Consider the following 17,974-nt stretch of genomic DNA (forward strand, 5'->3'; position numbering starts at 1 on the left):
AGTGTGCGGGGCGGGGCAGTACTCACTATGGTGCGGTCAATAGTGTGCAGGTAGTAGGAGACTGGCTTCCCTGTCCAGGAGACCGAGCCCTTCAGGGGCGACAGCTCCACGACGCGCATGATGGTGCCGATATCTATGGGGATAAGGGGCCCGGGCTGCAGTGAGGCTCCCCTAGTGATGCCCCACTCAGTTCCACAGCACATGGATCAGGGACCCTGAGCTGCATCTAAAATGACCTGAACACACCAAACCCCTTGCTGAAAGTAGTGACCACAGGCAAGCCCCCCAGCCCCTCCAGAGCAGGTTCCCATGGGGGCACTGGACAATGTCCTGAGACACTGGCAGCCAGCATGACTCGGGAGGGGCATTAGTGGCATCACCTGGGTGGAAAGCAGGAAAGCTGCTCAAGAGCCAAGAGAAGGATCCAGACCCCATTTCAGCAGGACCCAGGGGGACGCACCACAGCAATGAAACAATAGACGTTGCTTACCACTCAAGTTTCGACTGTTAATTCTGAAGTTGAGAGGTGCAAAGGGTTTGGAGGACACGATTCTGCCACCTGAGACACAAACATGAATTACCACCACTCTTGGGCAGAAGCACACACTGTCCCAAAAGGCCCAGAGACAACGTCAGAGTGAGAGGGGGGAATTCGGGAAGGAAGGAGCCTGCCAGCTAGGTCCGCAGCATGCAGCTGCCGTCTCTGGGCAAGGGCACACGGTGGGAACAAGGGACGGTGTTGGGTCAGCAGTGACTTCAGGTTATCAGGAAATGAAAAAGGGGTCCCCCATGTGGGCACAGTGATTTCTTTAAAAGAAAGTGACAGCTGGTGGGAGAATAAACTGGGGCAGTGAGTACCACGTCCCAGGGGGCTACAGGCGGGCCCCCCTCCACTCATCACCACCTCCATGAAAATGTAGCACAGATTCATAATGAAAGCTTAATCTGCAAATAAAAGACGCACACCCAAGAGCCACACATGAACAGGAAGCAAGTGTAACTGGGTGTCACACTGTCGGGCAGACTACACCCAAACAGTATCACCAGGACCCCAGCAGGGAAGGGAAGCTGTCACGAGGGACCTTTTACATAAACCGGAGAAACGTCAGCTAAGCAAGTGGATCACTGCTTTTCGGAATCAAGTTTTCCAGGGAGAATTCAATATAAGTATCAAAACAGAAAATAATGTTAAATTACAAGTGTCACACAAACCCACTGAAACACAGTGCACGCATGTTTACACATGTTGTTTGTTATGAGCCACTGAGTTGGTCCCCTACTCATTGCAACCCTACAAAGGTTTCAGAGGAGCGGCTGGTGGGTTTGAACCGCCAACACCGTGGTTAGCAGTCCAGTGCTTATCCTATCGTACCACGCCAGGACTCCGTTTACCATTTGGTAGCAATACTTTTTTTTGACTTTGCCTCACATAAGATAAGTCAAAAAGTACTGCTACAAACCCATAAAACCCGTATTATGTGATGCTATTGCTTCTCCACATATCCTCCTCCCTCCTGGGACAGTGCTGCAGGATCAACACTAGACTGTGGACCACAAGGTCGGCAGTTCAAACCCACCAGCTGCTCCTTGGAAACCCTATACAGGGTCACTATGAGTCACTAACAACCTTTCCCTGAAAAATTCTGTGCTCTCAGGATAGAGAGAAACACTGTTAACTGATGGTATGTGGAGGGGATTATAATCAATGTAATGAAACAAGTCATATGAATGGTTGAATGTGAAACTGATGATGTGCCCTGTAAACCTTCACTCAATCCACAATAAAAACCTTAACTTAAAAAAAAAAAGAAGAGAAGTAGTAAGAACTGGTGGCCAGGAGCAGACTTGCAGAACATGCCCTTTGGAGATGACTTTCACTCAATCCACAATAAAAACCTTAAATTAAAAAAAAAAAAATTCTGTGCTCTCAGATCTATGCCCCGTCAAAATAAGGTTTGGTATTCTTGAGGGGCTAAAATTGTTATTTTATAATGTTCTCTGGGTTTGGGGAACAAAAAGAGATCTGAAGGGATAAGATCAGGGCTGTAGGGTAGATGAGAAAGAGTGAGGTTTCCCAGCAAAACTACCAGACAGCCTCTCTATCCTCCAAGACGGAGCTGGTCCAATGTCACAATAAAAAATTCCTCACCGAGAAGGAGCAGCTGGGAACTTTGGACTCAGGGAGGGAGAGGCACAGTGTGCGTGTGCGTGTGCGTATGCGTATGCCGGGGGTACCTTTTGGCTGTTTGATAATACATGCAGGAGAGTGTAATCATTGCAATGCAACGAAATACGGTAAGATGAATGTAAAGACGGTGTTCTCTGTAAACTAGCACATAATTCACAATAAAAACTTTAATACAAAAGTTTCTCAGCACAACTTTGTTTTCTTTTCCCCCCACCCCTCATCAATGCAGTTTCCTGGGAAAATATCTTAAGCAAGACCAGTGCTGGTGGTGTGCATTTTGAGAAAGGCCGTGAAGATGACCCCTTTGGAACCCAACAACGGAGTCACCATAACCTTCTGGGCTAAGCCACCCTGAGGACACCACGACAAGTGCCTTACTGATGGCAGAGACGTGTTTTGTTTGGAATCAACATGTATGAACTGGAACATATGAACACACACCACGGTCACACCCGGCAGGCAATCTCCACAGGCAAGGACGGCTGGTAGGAATGAGCACCCCGAGTCCCTGGTTTCAGGGCTGAGGCCTCGCTGTCCCAGACTCACGGGCTGGGGCCCTAGTTACAGACGATTGTACAATAACAACACAACAACACAAGGCCAGAGCTGAAATGGGTCAAGAGAAAAACCACCTCCTGAAAGCTGCAGGCAGACAGCGACGCCAGGCTTGTGAGGGGGGCTCTGAGTGGGCTAACAGGAAGCTCACTGTGGGAAGGTGCCGGGTGACATACTAGAACTGGGTGCTGGGACTGAGGGGGCACACAGTCTGAGTGCAGACGGTGGCCCTAGAATGAGGGCCTATCACCAGGAGAGCCGCATGCTTGAGGCGGCCAGATGTGCAGCGGGGCCGAGCTCCTTACACTCCTGGTCTGTGTCTGATGGGGCGGATCACGCTGACCTGTGTCTATCTGGAAAGTTCTAGAAGCAGATGTTTTTCTCTGAGAGGAGCCATAGTCACCAGCATGGTGGGGAGACCCACAGCTCCTCCATGCCCCCTTGTGGATGTGCACTGTCGGGCTCAGTGAGGCTGCGGAGCCCACCTGGACTGCCACCAGCTCGCCTGGTTCTGTCACATGTTATTGGTGGGCACCTCCTACAAATCCAACCAGATACCAAGAGGAAGACTAGGGGCCCACAGGATGGACAGTGCAGATTCCAACCCAGAAGTTCCTGAGAGCAGAGGGAATGCATCAGTTCTTCAGGAAGGAAAGCAGACCTTTCTAGACCCAAGGGTCCATTCAAGCGCTCCTCAGGAACTGTGCCGCCTGAGTCAGCTGCCCCCCTCCACACCAGAACAAGGCCTAATTGCCTGCATGCTGCTGAGGAAGAGAGGAGGGCGAGGAACACGGCAGACACTGACGAAATGGGCTCCCTAAATGTCCCAGCTGAGGGCCACCCAGTCAAATGGACAAGTCCCAGATCAACCGGAACTCTAGACAGACCACGACGGCCCATGGCACGGTGTAGGCAGGGCATCCTTATCCAGAAGCCGACTGGCTGTTTATCTGTGAACTCCGGCCTGAACAGGCTGGGGAGTACTCAAGGCTGTGCCATCCCAGATACAACATACAGAGGCCCCCATACATGATGAGAAAGGTCATGGAGACCGACACTGGCCAAGAGGGACTGGTCAGGACCCAGGTCAGCACCGAGCCCTGGACCTGAAGAGGCTCAGACGGCGCAGATGGGAAGGAACCCTTACCTTCCTTCATGTTTGCAAAGCGTTCCTTCAGCTGGTGGTCCACCTCAGGGCCAAAGGCAAAGTTATTCACAAATATAACGCTGTAAAACAAAGCTCCCGGTAAGTCAGGCAGGTCCACCTGGGTCTGTCTGCTGTCAACAAAGAACATTCCAGAAACGTCCTGAACCTCAAGGAGGCTGGCTGCCTTGAAAGGAGTCCAACCCCTCCCTCCCCACACCAAAAGCCGTCAAACAACCACACCTGCCTGTCTGCCTGAACTAGGGTGGGCTACAAGACCCACCCAGTGTCAGCAAGGCCCTGCAGTCACCCCCACTGAGGCCTCGGGGAGCCCGTCCAGTGTGCTGTGGAGAACCCCAGCATTTCAAAGACAGTGTGACCTCGGGAGCTGCGCTGAGGACCTGACCACTGGGGCGCTGGGAGGCCTGGGAAGGCCCAGGGCGCAGTGAGCAGAGGCCCCGCTCAGTTTTCCCATTTTCTTACATGCTGCTTAGCTCCCAGCAAGTTAGCAATGCCAGGGCAGCGAGCAAGCAGGCACAGGTGGCTGAATTCCAGCCAGCCACTGGCACAGCCCTCAGCCCACCCAGGAGGGACGGGGACACACTGAAGCCCAACAGGCTCCTAAGACTCATCTCTAAGAAGGTCTGTGCAACTGGGCCATCTGACACCCAAGGGTGAAGAGGTAGTTAAGGTGGACGTGGTGCAGCTGACTACGCCGTCGAGACCGAGGCGAGAGGACTGGAACCCCAATGGGCTGGCATGAATCTTGAGGGTTTTAATGTTAAGAAGACCGACACATTAGAGTTCTGGTGACACAGTGGACTAAACACTGGGCTGCTAACCAAAAGGCCTGTGGTTAGAACCCACTGGCCGCTCTGGAAACCAGAGTGTGTGGGGCAGTGGACTGGGTTTGGGGTTCACCCTCGGCTCCCTGGGAGAAAGATGAGGCCGTCAGCTTCCACAGAAAGCACAGCCTACTGTGGACCCCAGGGGGCAGGCCTACAACCTCCTGGGAGGTCAGTCCACGCAGGACTGACGTGGTATCGGAATAAACAAGGAGAAAGTGCCAGGGAAGCTCCAGTGAGCAGAAACCTGGCGGGGTAAGAATGGCCCGCAGGCCCGCCTGCATGTCAGCACACACAGCTGACGCCGCTCCTAGTAAGGTGGGCTGTGACGGGCCTGTGCTCGCAGGCCTGCCACCCTCCCCACTGCCCACGCAGACTCGGGAGTAGGAGAGCTCGGATGTCTGGGAGGGCGTGCGTGACCCATGTTCCCCTCTCACCCCGAACCCAGCCTGGGGACGAGGGGTGTCTGGGGTGCCAGATCTGCAGGGTGTACAGGACGTCAGGACGTCAGGACATCGGGACATCAGGACACCAGGACACCCTGCTCCGGCTTCACGAGCCCAGACTACAGCACCGCTCTCCCGCTGCAGGACCTCCATCACAGCTGTGACTTGGCCCCTCTCTACCCATAGTGGTGTGAGCAGGAGACCCACGCCACACCCCCTTCAGGGGCCGCTGCCCAGCCATACCTCGTGTTCGCGATCCGCTCACGCCATTCTTCTGAGAGGAAATCACCTCTTTCCAGCTGAAAGGGAGAAAACACAGACAGAGGTGACTACAGGAGCCGCCCAGGCACTGCCCACCCAAGAAGAGAAGGAAGGAGCTGAGTATCCACGCGGGGGGGGGGGGGGGGGGGGAGCAGGACCGCACTACAGCCCAGGTTTCGGCCCCAAGCCCACACCCTTTCTCACTACAGTACAAAAACAGAGACTGTCCCTGTGGTGAGCATCTCCGCACTGCCCCGAGTGACCTGGGTACGAGTGTCCCACCCCAGACAGGTGATGTTGTGTGCCATCGAGTCAGTTCTGACTCATAACGACCCTGTATAGGATTTCTGAGGCTTTAAATCTCTGCGGGAGCAAAAAACCTGAATGAACCTTTCTCCTGAGGAGTGGCTGGCGGGCTCAAACTGCGGACCTTGTGGTTCACAGTCCAGAGTTTATAGTATGGTCCCGATAAACCAGCCTGGAGTTAAGGACAGGAAGGAGCTACTTAAGGCCCCTGCAAACAAACACTCAGGGTGCAGTTCCAGGGCCCTGGGCACCATGTGATTCTGACATGGGTCGCTCTGGACTTGTTTGCAGCACAAAGCCACGACGGTGACTGGTGTCTCAAGCCAACCCCATCAACCTGCCTCAAAGCCCACGCCCATCAGCCAAGACAGTTCTGAAGCAATAAAGAATTTGGCCAAAAGGTTACCGCCTCCATGCCCAGGTAGGTCCACATGCATGAGAGATGAAAGCCTGCATGTGCCTGCTGACAGACAGACAGACAGACGCCCACCAACAGAGACCAGACAGCCACACATTAGATCACAACTGATCCAGAAAGAGGAGGCCGCTCTGACGCACGTGCCGTATGGAAGAACTCCGAAAGCCTGACGCCAGGCCCGGCGGTCAAGAGACAGGAAGTGACTTCTGACCAGTGAGGGCCTCCTTCAGGGTAAAGGTTGTGCAGCCACACTGGGCTCAAGTCAGCAGTGCATATAGGGCGAAGCTGTTGTCTCTAAGCACGTGTCACCGTGCACATTCACGCCCCCAGTTCTGGAGTGAGGACAGCAGAGTGACAGCCTGAACTGGCCTCCTGAGCCATGGCCCCTACACACTCCAACACACAGCAGGTGGCCAGCGGGCGGCCCTGCACAGAGAGGGGGCTCCAGGACCCCAGCCCCACACCATGCATCACTCTACCGAGGCTCCACTTTGGCCTGCTGCAATCAGGACCCCAACAGGGGGTGGGCTCACTTCACCTTAACCTGATCCCAGTCTTGTCCTCAAGGGGGCGCCTAGCGCCCGGATGACAGACACTCCACTGTCCTCCAGGACTGGACACTGGCCACAGGGCCATGGGGCCAGTTGCACCTGAGAGCAGGGAGCAGGTAGAGGCTCAGAGGGCGAGCCAGGAAGCTCCTGGCCAGCACAGAGTGTGTGTGTGTGCGCGCACGCGTCCCTGTCCTCTCCTGGCCCACTGCTGCACTCTTCTAAGTGGGTGTGGACAGCTGGGCCACAGTCAGTCAGAGGACCCTCTCTGAGGAGGCTGGCAGTTACACAGCTTTGCAGCCAGGCAGCCAAGCTTCAAGACGCTCCACCAGAACCATAAAAAACACACAGCCACAAACTACACAAATGCCCTGGCTGCCACAGCCCCCAAGAGTAAACGTGTGGGAATAAAGGACTTAAATCGCCAAACCCATCCAACCAGCAAGTGGGCAGGAGCTCTGCCTCACCAAGAGGGCAGCCATCAGGGCCACACCGGACATCAAACGCTGCCGAAAGTGAGGAGAAGGCAGCAGGAAGGCCACACAGAGAGCGGGCTTCCAGAGACCAGAGTGAAAGCCTGAGGGAGGAGCCACACTGAACGGGCCCAAGCAGAGCCCAAAGGAGGAGAGCACGCAGAGGAAATGCCCGTTTCCCGAGAGACAGAGACGGGCAGAGAAGGGGCCGCACGCAAGAGGGCACTCACTGTGTATTCGGCATGCTTTTTTCCATACCATTTCATCCACTTCCTGAACTCGCGGTCCATCGTCTGGAAGGAAAAGACACATGGGGCCCCTTCGCCCTGAGGTGCTAGGTCACGACGTCCCACCAGGGCCCCCTGCACCCCCTGCTCAGGGTACCTCACAGAGCACGGGTCCCCTAAGCAGCTGAAGGACCACCACTCAGGCATGCCTCCCCCACCCTACCCTGGGTGTGAGTCCAGTCTGTGCCAGCTATCCCCGCCCTATCAGCTAATGTCCAGGGAAGATCAGAGGGGAATACAGACCCAGCTACTATAGTACACCAAGGAACACACAGCTACCCCTGAAGTCACTCACCTCCGCGTACTTGGCTGGGATGTCAGCTTTCTCGACTCCGTAGTGATGTTTGCAGTTGGTGGCCGCTGCGACCTGGAGCACGACCTGGCCCACTCCTAGAAACAGAGAGACAAGCTCAGACACAGGAGGACACGCTCAGACCCGGGCGACACCCTCAGACACTTGTCAGGATGGAGGCAGCCCCCAGTCCCCGGGGACTTGGACAGGTGGGGTTCAGTGGTGAGTGGAGTATCTGCAGTTAGCCTGCAGTAGGGTAGACATGTTCACACATTTCCAAGATTACGCCACAGGCGACCAAGGACCTGGCTCAGGCGACATCCACCTCCGTGACCGAGATCCTAGTCACAACCCTGTATGGTGCCAGCTGTGGAAACACCAGTCGGACGCCTCACAGACTCCAGCGGCTGTCCCAAATCCCCAGTTAACCACTCAGGGGGTTCAGCACCTCCAACCTGAAACCCGTTATCCCGCTTTTCAAGGATGGAATCCGTGGGAGAACCTGCAGCAGGCCACACCCATGCCTGTGCGCCCCCCCTGCCGAGCGGCAAGTCAGGGCCCCAAATCACAGGCCCACACAGTCAAGACTGTGAGCGCCGAGATGGCAGCATCGTGGGGCTCTGAAGCTCTGCAATGAGGTGTGGCCCAGGCCATGCAGGAAGTGTTAGCCAGAGAGCACTGGGCTCTGAGCACATCTGCATGGTCTGGAAAACACGGGTGTTCCGGCAGGGGAATGCTGGCTGTGCTCTAAGTGCACGCTCAGAGAGCACGCCCCCCCCCGGACATTCTAGCTGTAGCTGCTGTGGGGGCCCAGGCCTGGGGACGCCAGGTCGTACTGTGCATACCCTCTCAAGTTCAAGTGTGAGGCACGCTGGCTGACCAATCACAGCGACTCCCTAGGCCTCGGGGACCCGCCAGCACAGGCTCCCAGGCCCCCCACCTCTGTCAGGGTGTCGCCTGGCACAGAGAGTGGTTGGTCAGATAAATGAGAGGCCAAGAGTCTGTCGAGGTGGAAGCTGGATGTTGAAGACTAAGGCAGGAAGAGGAGAAGAGAAAGCCAGCAGGTGGGGACAGAGGTCTCCTCACTGCAGGAACGGGGACGGGATCAGCCGTGCTGTGCATGTGAGCTTAGCTGGGGGGGGTCTCAGGAGAGGTGCAGGCTGGACAAGTGGCAGTGGTGGCAGGGCTAGGGGCTGGCCTCATGCTCACCGCTGCCCAGGTCCACAAACAGGTCGTCCTCAGTCATCTTGATCTCGTCGATCATCTGCGCCACCAGGTCGAAGGAGGTCTCGCCGTACACCTCGGGTGAGAAGGGCTCGTAGTTGTTGAGTTTCTCGGGGTCGGTCACTGAGTGGTTGTAGACCTGCTGTAGGATGTGCCGCAGAAGCCCAGTGCACGGCCGCGTGTTCAGCTTCATGGGCTGCGTGGTCCCCTTCCACTAACACACAGGGGTGGCAAGAGAGCCCGTCAGCACCCAGTAGGCCACGGGCTGTGTGTGCCACCTGTGTGGACCCTTCCTCTCCTGGCTCTCGCTCACGGTGGGCAGATGGGCTTCCTGGGGCCCAGCTCGCTGGATCCAGGTGTGCCCGCTGACTGAGACCCAAACTCGGGCAGTGTGGTCTGTTCAAGCCTGCTGATCCTGGCACCCTCAGAAGCTCTGACCTCGGGAAGACCACCTCAAACTAGAATTCCGTTCCTGTGAAGCATTAACCAGGCACAGTTGGAACCTTGACTGCATGGCTGAGCTTCTGGACCCAGCCAGGGTGCCGGGCCCTGGGAGCTGGTCTACCTCCATCAAGGCGTGCCATGCCGGCCATCTCTGTGAAGACGGGCGTCACTGTGACTACCCGCAGCCACACTACGCTGACTGCATGGCCCCTGCCTAAAGCAGGGCCGAGGCTGCGTCCAAGGTGCCGTACACTAGCCCCAGGTGTCCCAGTGAGAGCGTCATGTACGTGCGGGGATGGCGGGTCACCTACCAGCTGGTGGATGCTGTCGATGGCCCGGTTGTACTTATCACACAGCCTCTGCATGCTCTCGAAGCTGAAAGACAGACACTGCTGAGGGTACTGGGACCCTCGCTACAGGCCCAGCCGGGGACAAGGGCTTCCACAGCAGACCTCAGACCACCAGCCAGCAGGTGGGAGGGGGACAGCTGAATGCAGATGGGGACAGGCGTCTGTCCTCTAGACACCCTCCATGCCCGGGGCCCTTGGACCTCACTCAGTCTGTGAGGCCAGGGGAGAGGGGAGCCCACAGCTGCTCTTAGAAGGAAAAGGCTTCCTTCGCTCTACCACTGCCCAGTTTGCTTTCCCTGTGGCCGCCACGGCTAGAAGCTTCTCCCTGGAAGAACTGTGACTGAGGCGGGTGTGCCCATGCCAAGGTGCAGAGAAGCCAGCCGCCCTGACTACTCCCCTTCACTGCTCCAGGCCTGGCTGAGAACACTGGCTGCAGGTGCCTCACTCTCTGAGGCCAGGAGTTACCTGGAGTCGGCAGCACTGAGTAAGTGCCCACCAACACCTGCCATCTGCCCAGCATCCACCCAGAGCATCCTTCTCAGATGTGGAGCAAGCGGCCCTCCGCCCCCACTGGGACGCCACCAGAGAGCAGGCCGGCTTTCCCTGAGGCCCAGAGAGGGAGTGCAGAGGGGGCAGGATGCTGACAGGAGCCCTCTGTGGGGAGGGACACAGCTGAGCTCCCACCAAGGAGCTGAGACTGGCCCAATCATGGAATGCTTCCCGCCTCTCCCCCAGAGACACAGAAATTCCAGGCCAGCATTCCAGAGTGCCTCGCCCTTCCCCAGTCTCCCGAGAGTCCAGAGAGGGCCTCCAGGAAAGTGCTGCACGCAGCCAAGGAGCTGCGGACAGTGAGCGGCTCAGTCCCTGTCAGCACTGAACCGCAGCTGGCCCAGGAGCCACAGGCCACGGCGGGGAGGGGGGCACGGGCAGGCCGGTGGCTCGCCACTTGTGGCGGTAGCCAGCTCCCGAAAGAGTGGTTTCACACACGCCAACTCATGTGTCCTAATCGCCAAGTTTCCAGTTCTGTCCTCCCGCTGACAGCATCTGCGAATGTTTGATAAACATTTCTACCAAAATAACTTGGCGGCATCCGCGGGCAGCTCCAAGAGGAACCCTCAGATCCACTTGTACCATCGAGGACTGCCTGGCTTGGGCCGCTTCCCCACGGCGGGCAGGCGGGCCAGAGCCCTCTTACCTTTTGGTATCGTAGTCAATCAGAACATAGTTCTCCATGGCCAGCTTCAGGTCTGGGATTTCCTCACAGACCCATCTGAAAAAGGAAAACACAAACAGCCAAGGTCTCATCAATGGCACGTCTAAATGTTTCTTGTGGCTGTTGCCGCTGTGTGCTTCCAGCGACCCCACGTGATAGAGGAGAGCTGCCTGCTCCGGTTTCCCAGGCTGTCATCTGGACAGACGGCGCCCTGGTGGCGCAGTGCTTAGGCGCTTGTCTAACTCACAAAGAGTGCTGCTGTAAGGAGCCGCTGCATCGGCAGCAGCATGAAGCCTGCCTGCTCATGCGCTACCTCGCGGCTGTCAGGTTAGGGCCCACTGCCACACTCCCTCTCTTAGGGGTCTCCCTCTTTTTCACTGACCCTCTATTTTACCAAGCATGATGTCATTCTCCTGACAACCGGTCTGAAGTAGGAGAGACCAAGTTTCACCGTCCTGGTGTCACTCTTCTGGTTTCTAAGGGACATTCCGTTTCTTCTAGAAGTCCATGGTACTTTTCAACTCAAAGGCACCAATTCTTCTACGGTCTTCCTTATTCTCTTCTACGGTCTTCCTTATTCACTGTCAAACTTTCACACACATATGAGACTACAGAAAATACCGTGGCTCAGAGGTCAGGCCTTCAAACTGACATCCTTCTCTCCAACACTTTCAAGAGGTCTTGTGCAGCAGACCTGCCTAATGCAATACTTCCTGTGATTCGCTGATTGTGGATCCAAGCCAAACGAAGTCTCTGAGAACTTCAATCTTTTCTCCATTTATCAGGATGTTATTTACTGCTCTGGTGGGGAGGAATTTTGTTTTCTTTGCCTTGAAGTGCAATCCATCCTGATGGCTGTGGTCTTTGATCTTCATCAGTAAGTACTTTAAGTCCTCTTCGCTTCTAAGAAACCCTACGTGGCCCTTCTACTCCGTCACATGGGGTCGCCGTGAGTCGGAATTGATTTGATAGCAATGGGCAACCTTTCTAGGAACAGATCACCAGGGCTTTCTTCTGTGGTGCTGCTGGGTGGGTTCAAACCGCTGTCCTTTTGGTCAGCAAGCTAGTGCTTAATCACTGTGCCACCAGGACTGCCTAAGCACTGATTACTCTTCAGAAACACAATTCAAATGTGAAAGGGAGAAGAGAAGCAATACTCAAGACAAACTCTGTGAAATGCAACCGTCGTGAGTCACACATGTTCCACACAGGAGCTCCTGGGAGCTGATGACCTCACAGACGGTCCGAAGGGGAGGGGACCGATGGGCTTAGAGCAGAGAGCATGAGAGAAACCCGTCTCCTAGGGACTAACAGGAACCATTAAGTGAGGAATTAATTTTTAGTCACAACAAACATAGCCAAGAAAGATCGATGAAAGGGAACCCGCACATTCAAAGAGAAAAATACAAAGGGGCTTCAAAAAGTTGGACTAATTCCATTACCTTTCATTCCCTTTTTCCACAAACTTTTTGAAGCCCCCTTGTATGCCAACGAACTGCACTGTGTAAACTTTAATTGGATCTTAATATAATCCTGAGAGAAAATTACAAAAGGGGGATCGGATCTCCTCACTCCCGAATAAAAGGAAACCGGGGTATCCTGAAAACCACTTAGAGGAAATGACCGAATGAACCAATGCCTGGATGGGCACAGATGACCAAAGCAGATACAAGAAGACAGAGACCACCTGAATAGCCTTCTCTCGATTTAAAGAACTGGCAGTCCTAACGAAATACACCTTCCAACCAAGACACCTGGAGCCCCATTTGGTTTCACCGGCGGATTCACTCAGACATGAAGAACAAAACCAACACCACACAAGCTCTTCAGGGTTTCAGGTCAGCACTAGTCTGACACGGAACCCCGGCATGAAGAAGAAACGACGCCTCGACATACCAGCATCCCGCATAAACACACGCCACAAACCTCCTGGTAAAACATCAGCCAACTGAATCCACCAACCACGATCGAGTGGTTCGTACACAGTTCACATTCTCAAACTCACCGCTGCAATTCACCCCACTGACACGATGGAAAGAAAAAGTACGATCCCACCAACAGGTACAGAAGAAGAAGAAAAAACCGGAAAATGCACCTCTCGGGAAACCAGAGACAGAAAAAATGTCCTCAGTGCACTAACCGGTGCTTAGCACACAGCTGTCTCCCAGCCCCCCTGCCAGCCTGAAAGAAGAATGAAGAAGGAACAAGCTCTCCCCTATCTGCTGGGGAGTCCCCAGGGGTGTAAACAGTCTGTACGCTTGGCTAACAGCCGAGCCAGAGGCCCCTCAGAACAAAGACCTGGCGATCTGCTTCAGAGCAGCCACTGGAAACCCTGGGGTACAGTTTGCCAGGTCGGTCCCGGGCAGGACCAGTCACCGCAGTCAAGGCTACGGAGTCCTGTTTATGCTTTACAACACACTGCTCTCCCTCTTCAAGCTTCCAACACTCCCTTCCACTGGGGGGTACTATGTAAGTAGGCACCACAAAGGACCCAGAAGAGTGACCGGAGGGAAGAGGGGAGTGTGCTGCAGTGACCTCACACACAGCTCCTGACCCTTGGTGTCTCTGTGCTCCGTGCTCCATAAGGGGTCACATTTCACAGCATGTTGCCAGGCCTTTCTTCCAAGGCACCCCAGAATGAACGTTTTCAGGAGCAGCCCAGCACATGCATTCACTGTTTGCACCCACAGGGCTTCCTCTGAAAGAAGCAAACTTCCTGTCAGAGAAGGTCTGCCACCCTCTCCCATCGTCTTTAAGCCGAGAGCTTATGAATCCATGTTAGGAGGAGCCAGGCCGAGGAGGTGGCCCGAGTCAGCCAAGCCTGGGATTTGGGAAACTCAGGTCTATTCCGGCCTCTGGAAGCAGGTGCTGGTGACTCACCGAATGGTCTCGATGATTTCATGAGCAGCATCATGATGTTTGTCCTGAAAAACAACGGGAAGCCGTTTTAGAGCCCTCCTATGTCTAATGCTGTCTCCCCCTGTATTCCTCACCTGGTGTCACCTCCGAGCCCACCACCAATGCAGACTGCCAGGACCCACCCCAGCCAAGTCACCCAGCCTTTCCCTGGGGGCCTGGGGCAAGCAGAGCTCAACCCCCACCTGAGCCAAACAACCCTGAACCCAGGGGGTCAGAGCTACACAGGCTCCGGGTGGAAGGGCTAAGGGCAGAAGGTAAGGCAGGCCCCAAGGCTGCCAGTGGGACTCGGTGACACCCAACACCTGAGTCTGCTCCAGCTGTCACAGGTCCTAACAGGGAGGGTGCACGGGGGGCGGGGACAGAGTGGGGAAACATGATGGGAAAGGGTCTGGGCTCATGAGCCAACACCGGAGTGGCCAGCGGAGTCTCCTACGATCCCCTCAGGCCCGACTTCCATAGTTTGAAGATGAGAAAGCCAGCAGTAGACAGAAGAGGGTCTGAGGGGGTCTATAAGAGCACCTAGCTCATCTCAGCATTCAGTGAGACCCCAACACTTCTCATGCGAAGTCCACTGTGACTTCTTGTAACAGCTTGCTGGTGCTACCGACTCATTGCAACACCCCGAGACTGAGTAGACCAGCTCCAGAGTTTTCTAAGCTGTCATCTTTATGGAGGGGCCCTGAAGGTGCGGTGGGTTAGGCACTAGGGGGCTAACAGAAAGGTCAACAGTTTGATGTCCTACTATGACCTGGAGGAGGCACTGCCAACTGCAGTGGGTTTGAATCTTTGTGGGCACAGGTCTCCAGACCAACTTCTGATTAAACAGCAAGAGCTTAACCCTCAACAGGACCAACTGGCACAGTGGCCTCAGCAATGGGCTCAAACTACAACTGTGAGGTTCCATCCAACGCAGGACTGGGCAGTGTTTCCTTCTGTTGTGCATGGGGTCACTATGAGTCCGAATCAACTCACTGGTACCTACCCACAAAGCTCACCTGCTGGGAGTGAGCACGGCCGTGGCTCAGTCCGCTCATAACGAACACCTCTACCTAGCTCCCGAACCTTGGCAGTACCCCACCCCTGAATCTCTGCCCAGGAGCAGCCACGTCTCATCCCCACTGTTGCTGTGAAGTGCTGACAGTCCATTCTGACTCAGCGACCCTGTGTAGGGTTGCTGAGCAGCAGCTGGGGAGTCTGAACCACCGGCCTTCCAGTAGGCCGAGTGCTTATCCTGTGGTTTCAGACCAAGAGTCTCCTCCAGCGCCCGACAACCATGAATCCACGTTCTGACTCTGGATTTGCCAGCACATCAATGCAACCATATAATTAATCTGTTGGGGGGGGGCAGTTTAAGGTCACAGAGAAGCCTGTCTTCAAGCATTCTTCATGTGGTTATTAGCTGCAATCAAGTCAATTCAGACTCACAGCGCCCCCATGTGTTACAGAGCAGAACTGCTCCACACCTTAAATGAAGCAGATAGTACCACTGGGTGGGTTCAAACCACCAACCTTTGGTTATCAATTGAGTGCAGGGGGCCTTAGCATTCTTATTCATATCCCCAACTTCCTGAAGTCTTGCTGTGGTGCTGTCAGATAAGCACTGGACTGCTAAGTCAGTGGTTTAAACTCGTCAGCAGCTCCTTGGAAATCCTATACAAGGTTGCTATGAGTCAGAAGCAACTCCATGGCACTTAACAACTGACTGAAACATGACACCCTAATTCATCGTACCCCATTATAGAGATGAGGTGCCATCACAGAAAGAAGCCAGCCTTGCAAACCAGGGGTTCCCAGAGGGACCAAGCAGCAGCTACACCCCCCGGGACTAGTTGCAAAAGCGGATTCCTGAGCCCATCTGCTGGACTGGAAGCTACTGGTGGACAGGTCACCTCAGCCCTCGTGGTAAACGCCAGAAGACTGGCAGGCAGCCAGGCAGTTGGCCATGGGTCTCATGGAGGGACCTCAGAGACTTCGGTCCTGACTCTACCCTCTTCAGGTCTAGAACTGAACTCACCCCCGTGGTTCAGCTTTCAGACAGGAAACAGATCCTGTAAGGGGAATAGTCTAGCTGAATACTAACCATTTGACATCAAAAGGGTGGCATTTATCCAGGGACAAAGTTCACAAGCATTGGTACAGAAGGAGCAGAAAGAGGAAACAAGGGAGGAAGTCATAAACTACAGGACACTGACGGGACTGCAATCCATAACAAAAAACAAAGCAGGTACGAACTGTCAAGTGGAAAACTGATGGCCTGCTCCGTAAACCTTCATCCAACGCACAGTGAAAAATTTAAAACAAGAGAAGCACCTTCAATAAAACCCGGAAGTGACAAAAGAGGACAGTGGGCTGTGTAGGAAGCAGGAACAGAAAGCGATTGAGATGCCCTTGCTCCAGACAGAGTAGATTTCCAAATGGCCAATAAGAGGTTTGGTGGCATTACTCACCCAGGTCCTCGAACCAGGATCACAAACCACCAGTGTTGGTGAGCATGTGGCAAAACCAACTTGTGAGTACTGGCACGGAGACTCCAGTTATGGGAGACATGTCCAGAAAAAGCAAATGCAAAAATGGACACTGACTGGTTTCAAGTCAGGAGAGGTGTGCGTCAGGGCTGTACTCTTTCACCATACTTATTCAGTCTGTATGCTGAGCAAAGAATCCAAGAAACTGGATGGTATGAATAAGAACGGGGCATAAAGATTGGAGGAAGACTCATTAACAGCTTGAGATATGCAGATGATACAACCTTGCTTGCTGAAAGTGAAGAGGCTTAAAATACTTATTGATGATGGAGGACAAAGACCACACCCTTTCATATGGGTTGTACCCCAATGTGAAGAAAACAAAAATCCTCACCACTAGATAGAAAGGAATATCGGAAAATATTTTTACAGAAGTTTGTAAGTCCCTCTTCAGCCTATAACTGTTGTTGTTGTTAAGTGCCGTGGAGTCGATTCCGACCCATAGCGACCCCGTACAGAGTTTCCAAGGCTGTAAATCTTTACAGGGGCAGAAAGCCTTATCTTTCTCCCACAGAGCAGCTGGTAGTTTCAAACTGCTGAACTTGCGGTTCACAGCAAGTATACTTGAGGTATACTACCAGAGCTCCTTTAACTGACAGAAATACTTAAAAGGTATTCTAGAATTTGCCCAGTGAAATGGTCTTCTTCCAAAGCCTTTCAGTGTATAGGGCCTTTTAGTAATAGGGCCTTCAGTGGAATCCTGAGCCCCATCTAGAATCTTCTGAGGTGGGGCATCCCCACTTGAAAAGGCATGCAGAACAACCCAGAGGGGCTAGGGGTACAAAACATACTTCTTGAAAGAAAGACCAGCAGGAAAACAAAGAAACAGCAGACTGGTTACTGTAAGAACAAGCAAGCTGTATGCTGGGGAGCCCTTCAGGACAAACCCCTTCCAAGACTGAAACTCAAAGGGAACACACAAGCAGGCTTAAACACCTATGAGTGGGAGGAGGGGAAAGGCAGTAATGAAGACCTGGGCTAAGTCTGACCCTGTTCCATAGACATCTGTTGACCTCGAGGTGAGAGAGATAAGAGGAAGGAAGGACTGGTTGCTCCAAAGTCTGGGGAGACTTGGGAACTCCTGAGCCCATGAACACTGACCTAGCCACTAGGGGCTAGAGCTGAGAGCAAAGCGTCCAGCTGATATAAAGTTGGAGGAGTCACTCAAGAACGGCCAAACTTGCAGATAGTAACCACTTAACCTAGCTTGGATGGCTTGATAACCAGAACTTGAGGAAGATAAAAAAAATTCATACAGGAAGCAAGTGTAAAATGCTACAATTTGATGAACTTGACATATACTTATGGATATAGTGGCTCCAAATACCAACCAAGAGAGGAGTCTTCACATCAAGGATGAAGCCTGTCCCCTCTGTATACAGGGTTAATAAGGAAGGGCAACTCAGACACTGGCTACCTAAAATGGAGGACGAGGGTTATAAAGACACCAAGTGACTGGCAGGCTCACAAGTTTTCAAGAGGGGGTTTAGTTTAACAGAGTCCCCACTAAACAGTTTTCATCTTGTCTAGATGGGT

The 17,974-nt window shown here is 53.9% G+C and overlaps 1 protein-coding gene across 1 annotated transcript in view; it reads right to left on the bottom strand.

Moving 5' to 3' along the window:
* The window catches only part of DOT1L (DOT1-like histone H3K79 methyltransferase), a 47,908-nt gene that overhangs the window by 12,049 nt on the left and 17,885 nt on the right, over positions 1–17,974 (bottom strand). The window contains exons 2-11 of the mRNA XM_006868964.1: positions 13,875–13,918; positions 10,977–11,051; positions 9,743–9,806; positions 8,973–9,201; positions 7,767–7,861; positions 7,415–7,477; positions 5,422–5,477; positions 3,891–3,970; positions 491–559; positions 27–133 (exon numbers count right to left, since the gene is read on the bottom strand). Coding sequence (XP_006869026.1) covers positions 27–133; positions 491–559; positions 3,891–3,970; positions 5,422–5,477; positions 7,415–7,477; positions 7,767–7,861; positions 8,973–9,201; positions 9,743–9,806; positions 10,977–11,051; positions 13,875–13,918 — 882 coding nt within the window. The remainder of the gene's footprint in view (positions 1–26; positions 134–490; positions 560–3,890; positions 3,971–5,421; positions 5,478–7,414; positions 7,478–7,766; positions 7,862–8,972; positions 9,202–9,742; positions 9,807–10,976; positions 11,052–13,874; positions 13,919–17,974) is intronic.

The sequence above is a fragment of the Chrysochloris asiatica genome, unplaced genomic scaffold (genome assembly GCF_000296735.1).
Source record: "Chrysochloris asiatica unplaced genomic scaffold, ChrAsi1.0 scaffold00125, whole genome shotgun sequence".
NCBI classification, from domain to species: domain Eukaryota; kingdom Metazoa; phylum Chordata; class Mammalia; order Afrosoricida; family Chrysochloridae; genus Chrysochloris; species Chrysochloris asiatica.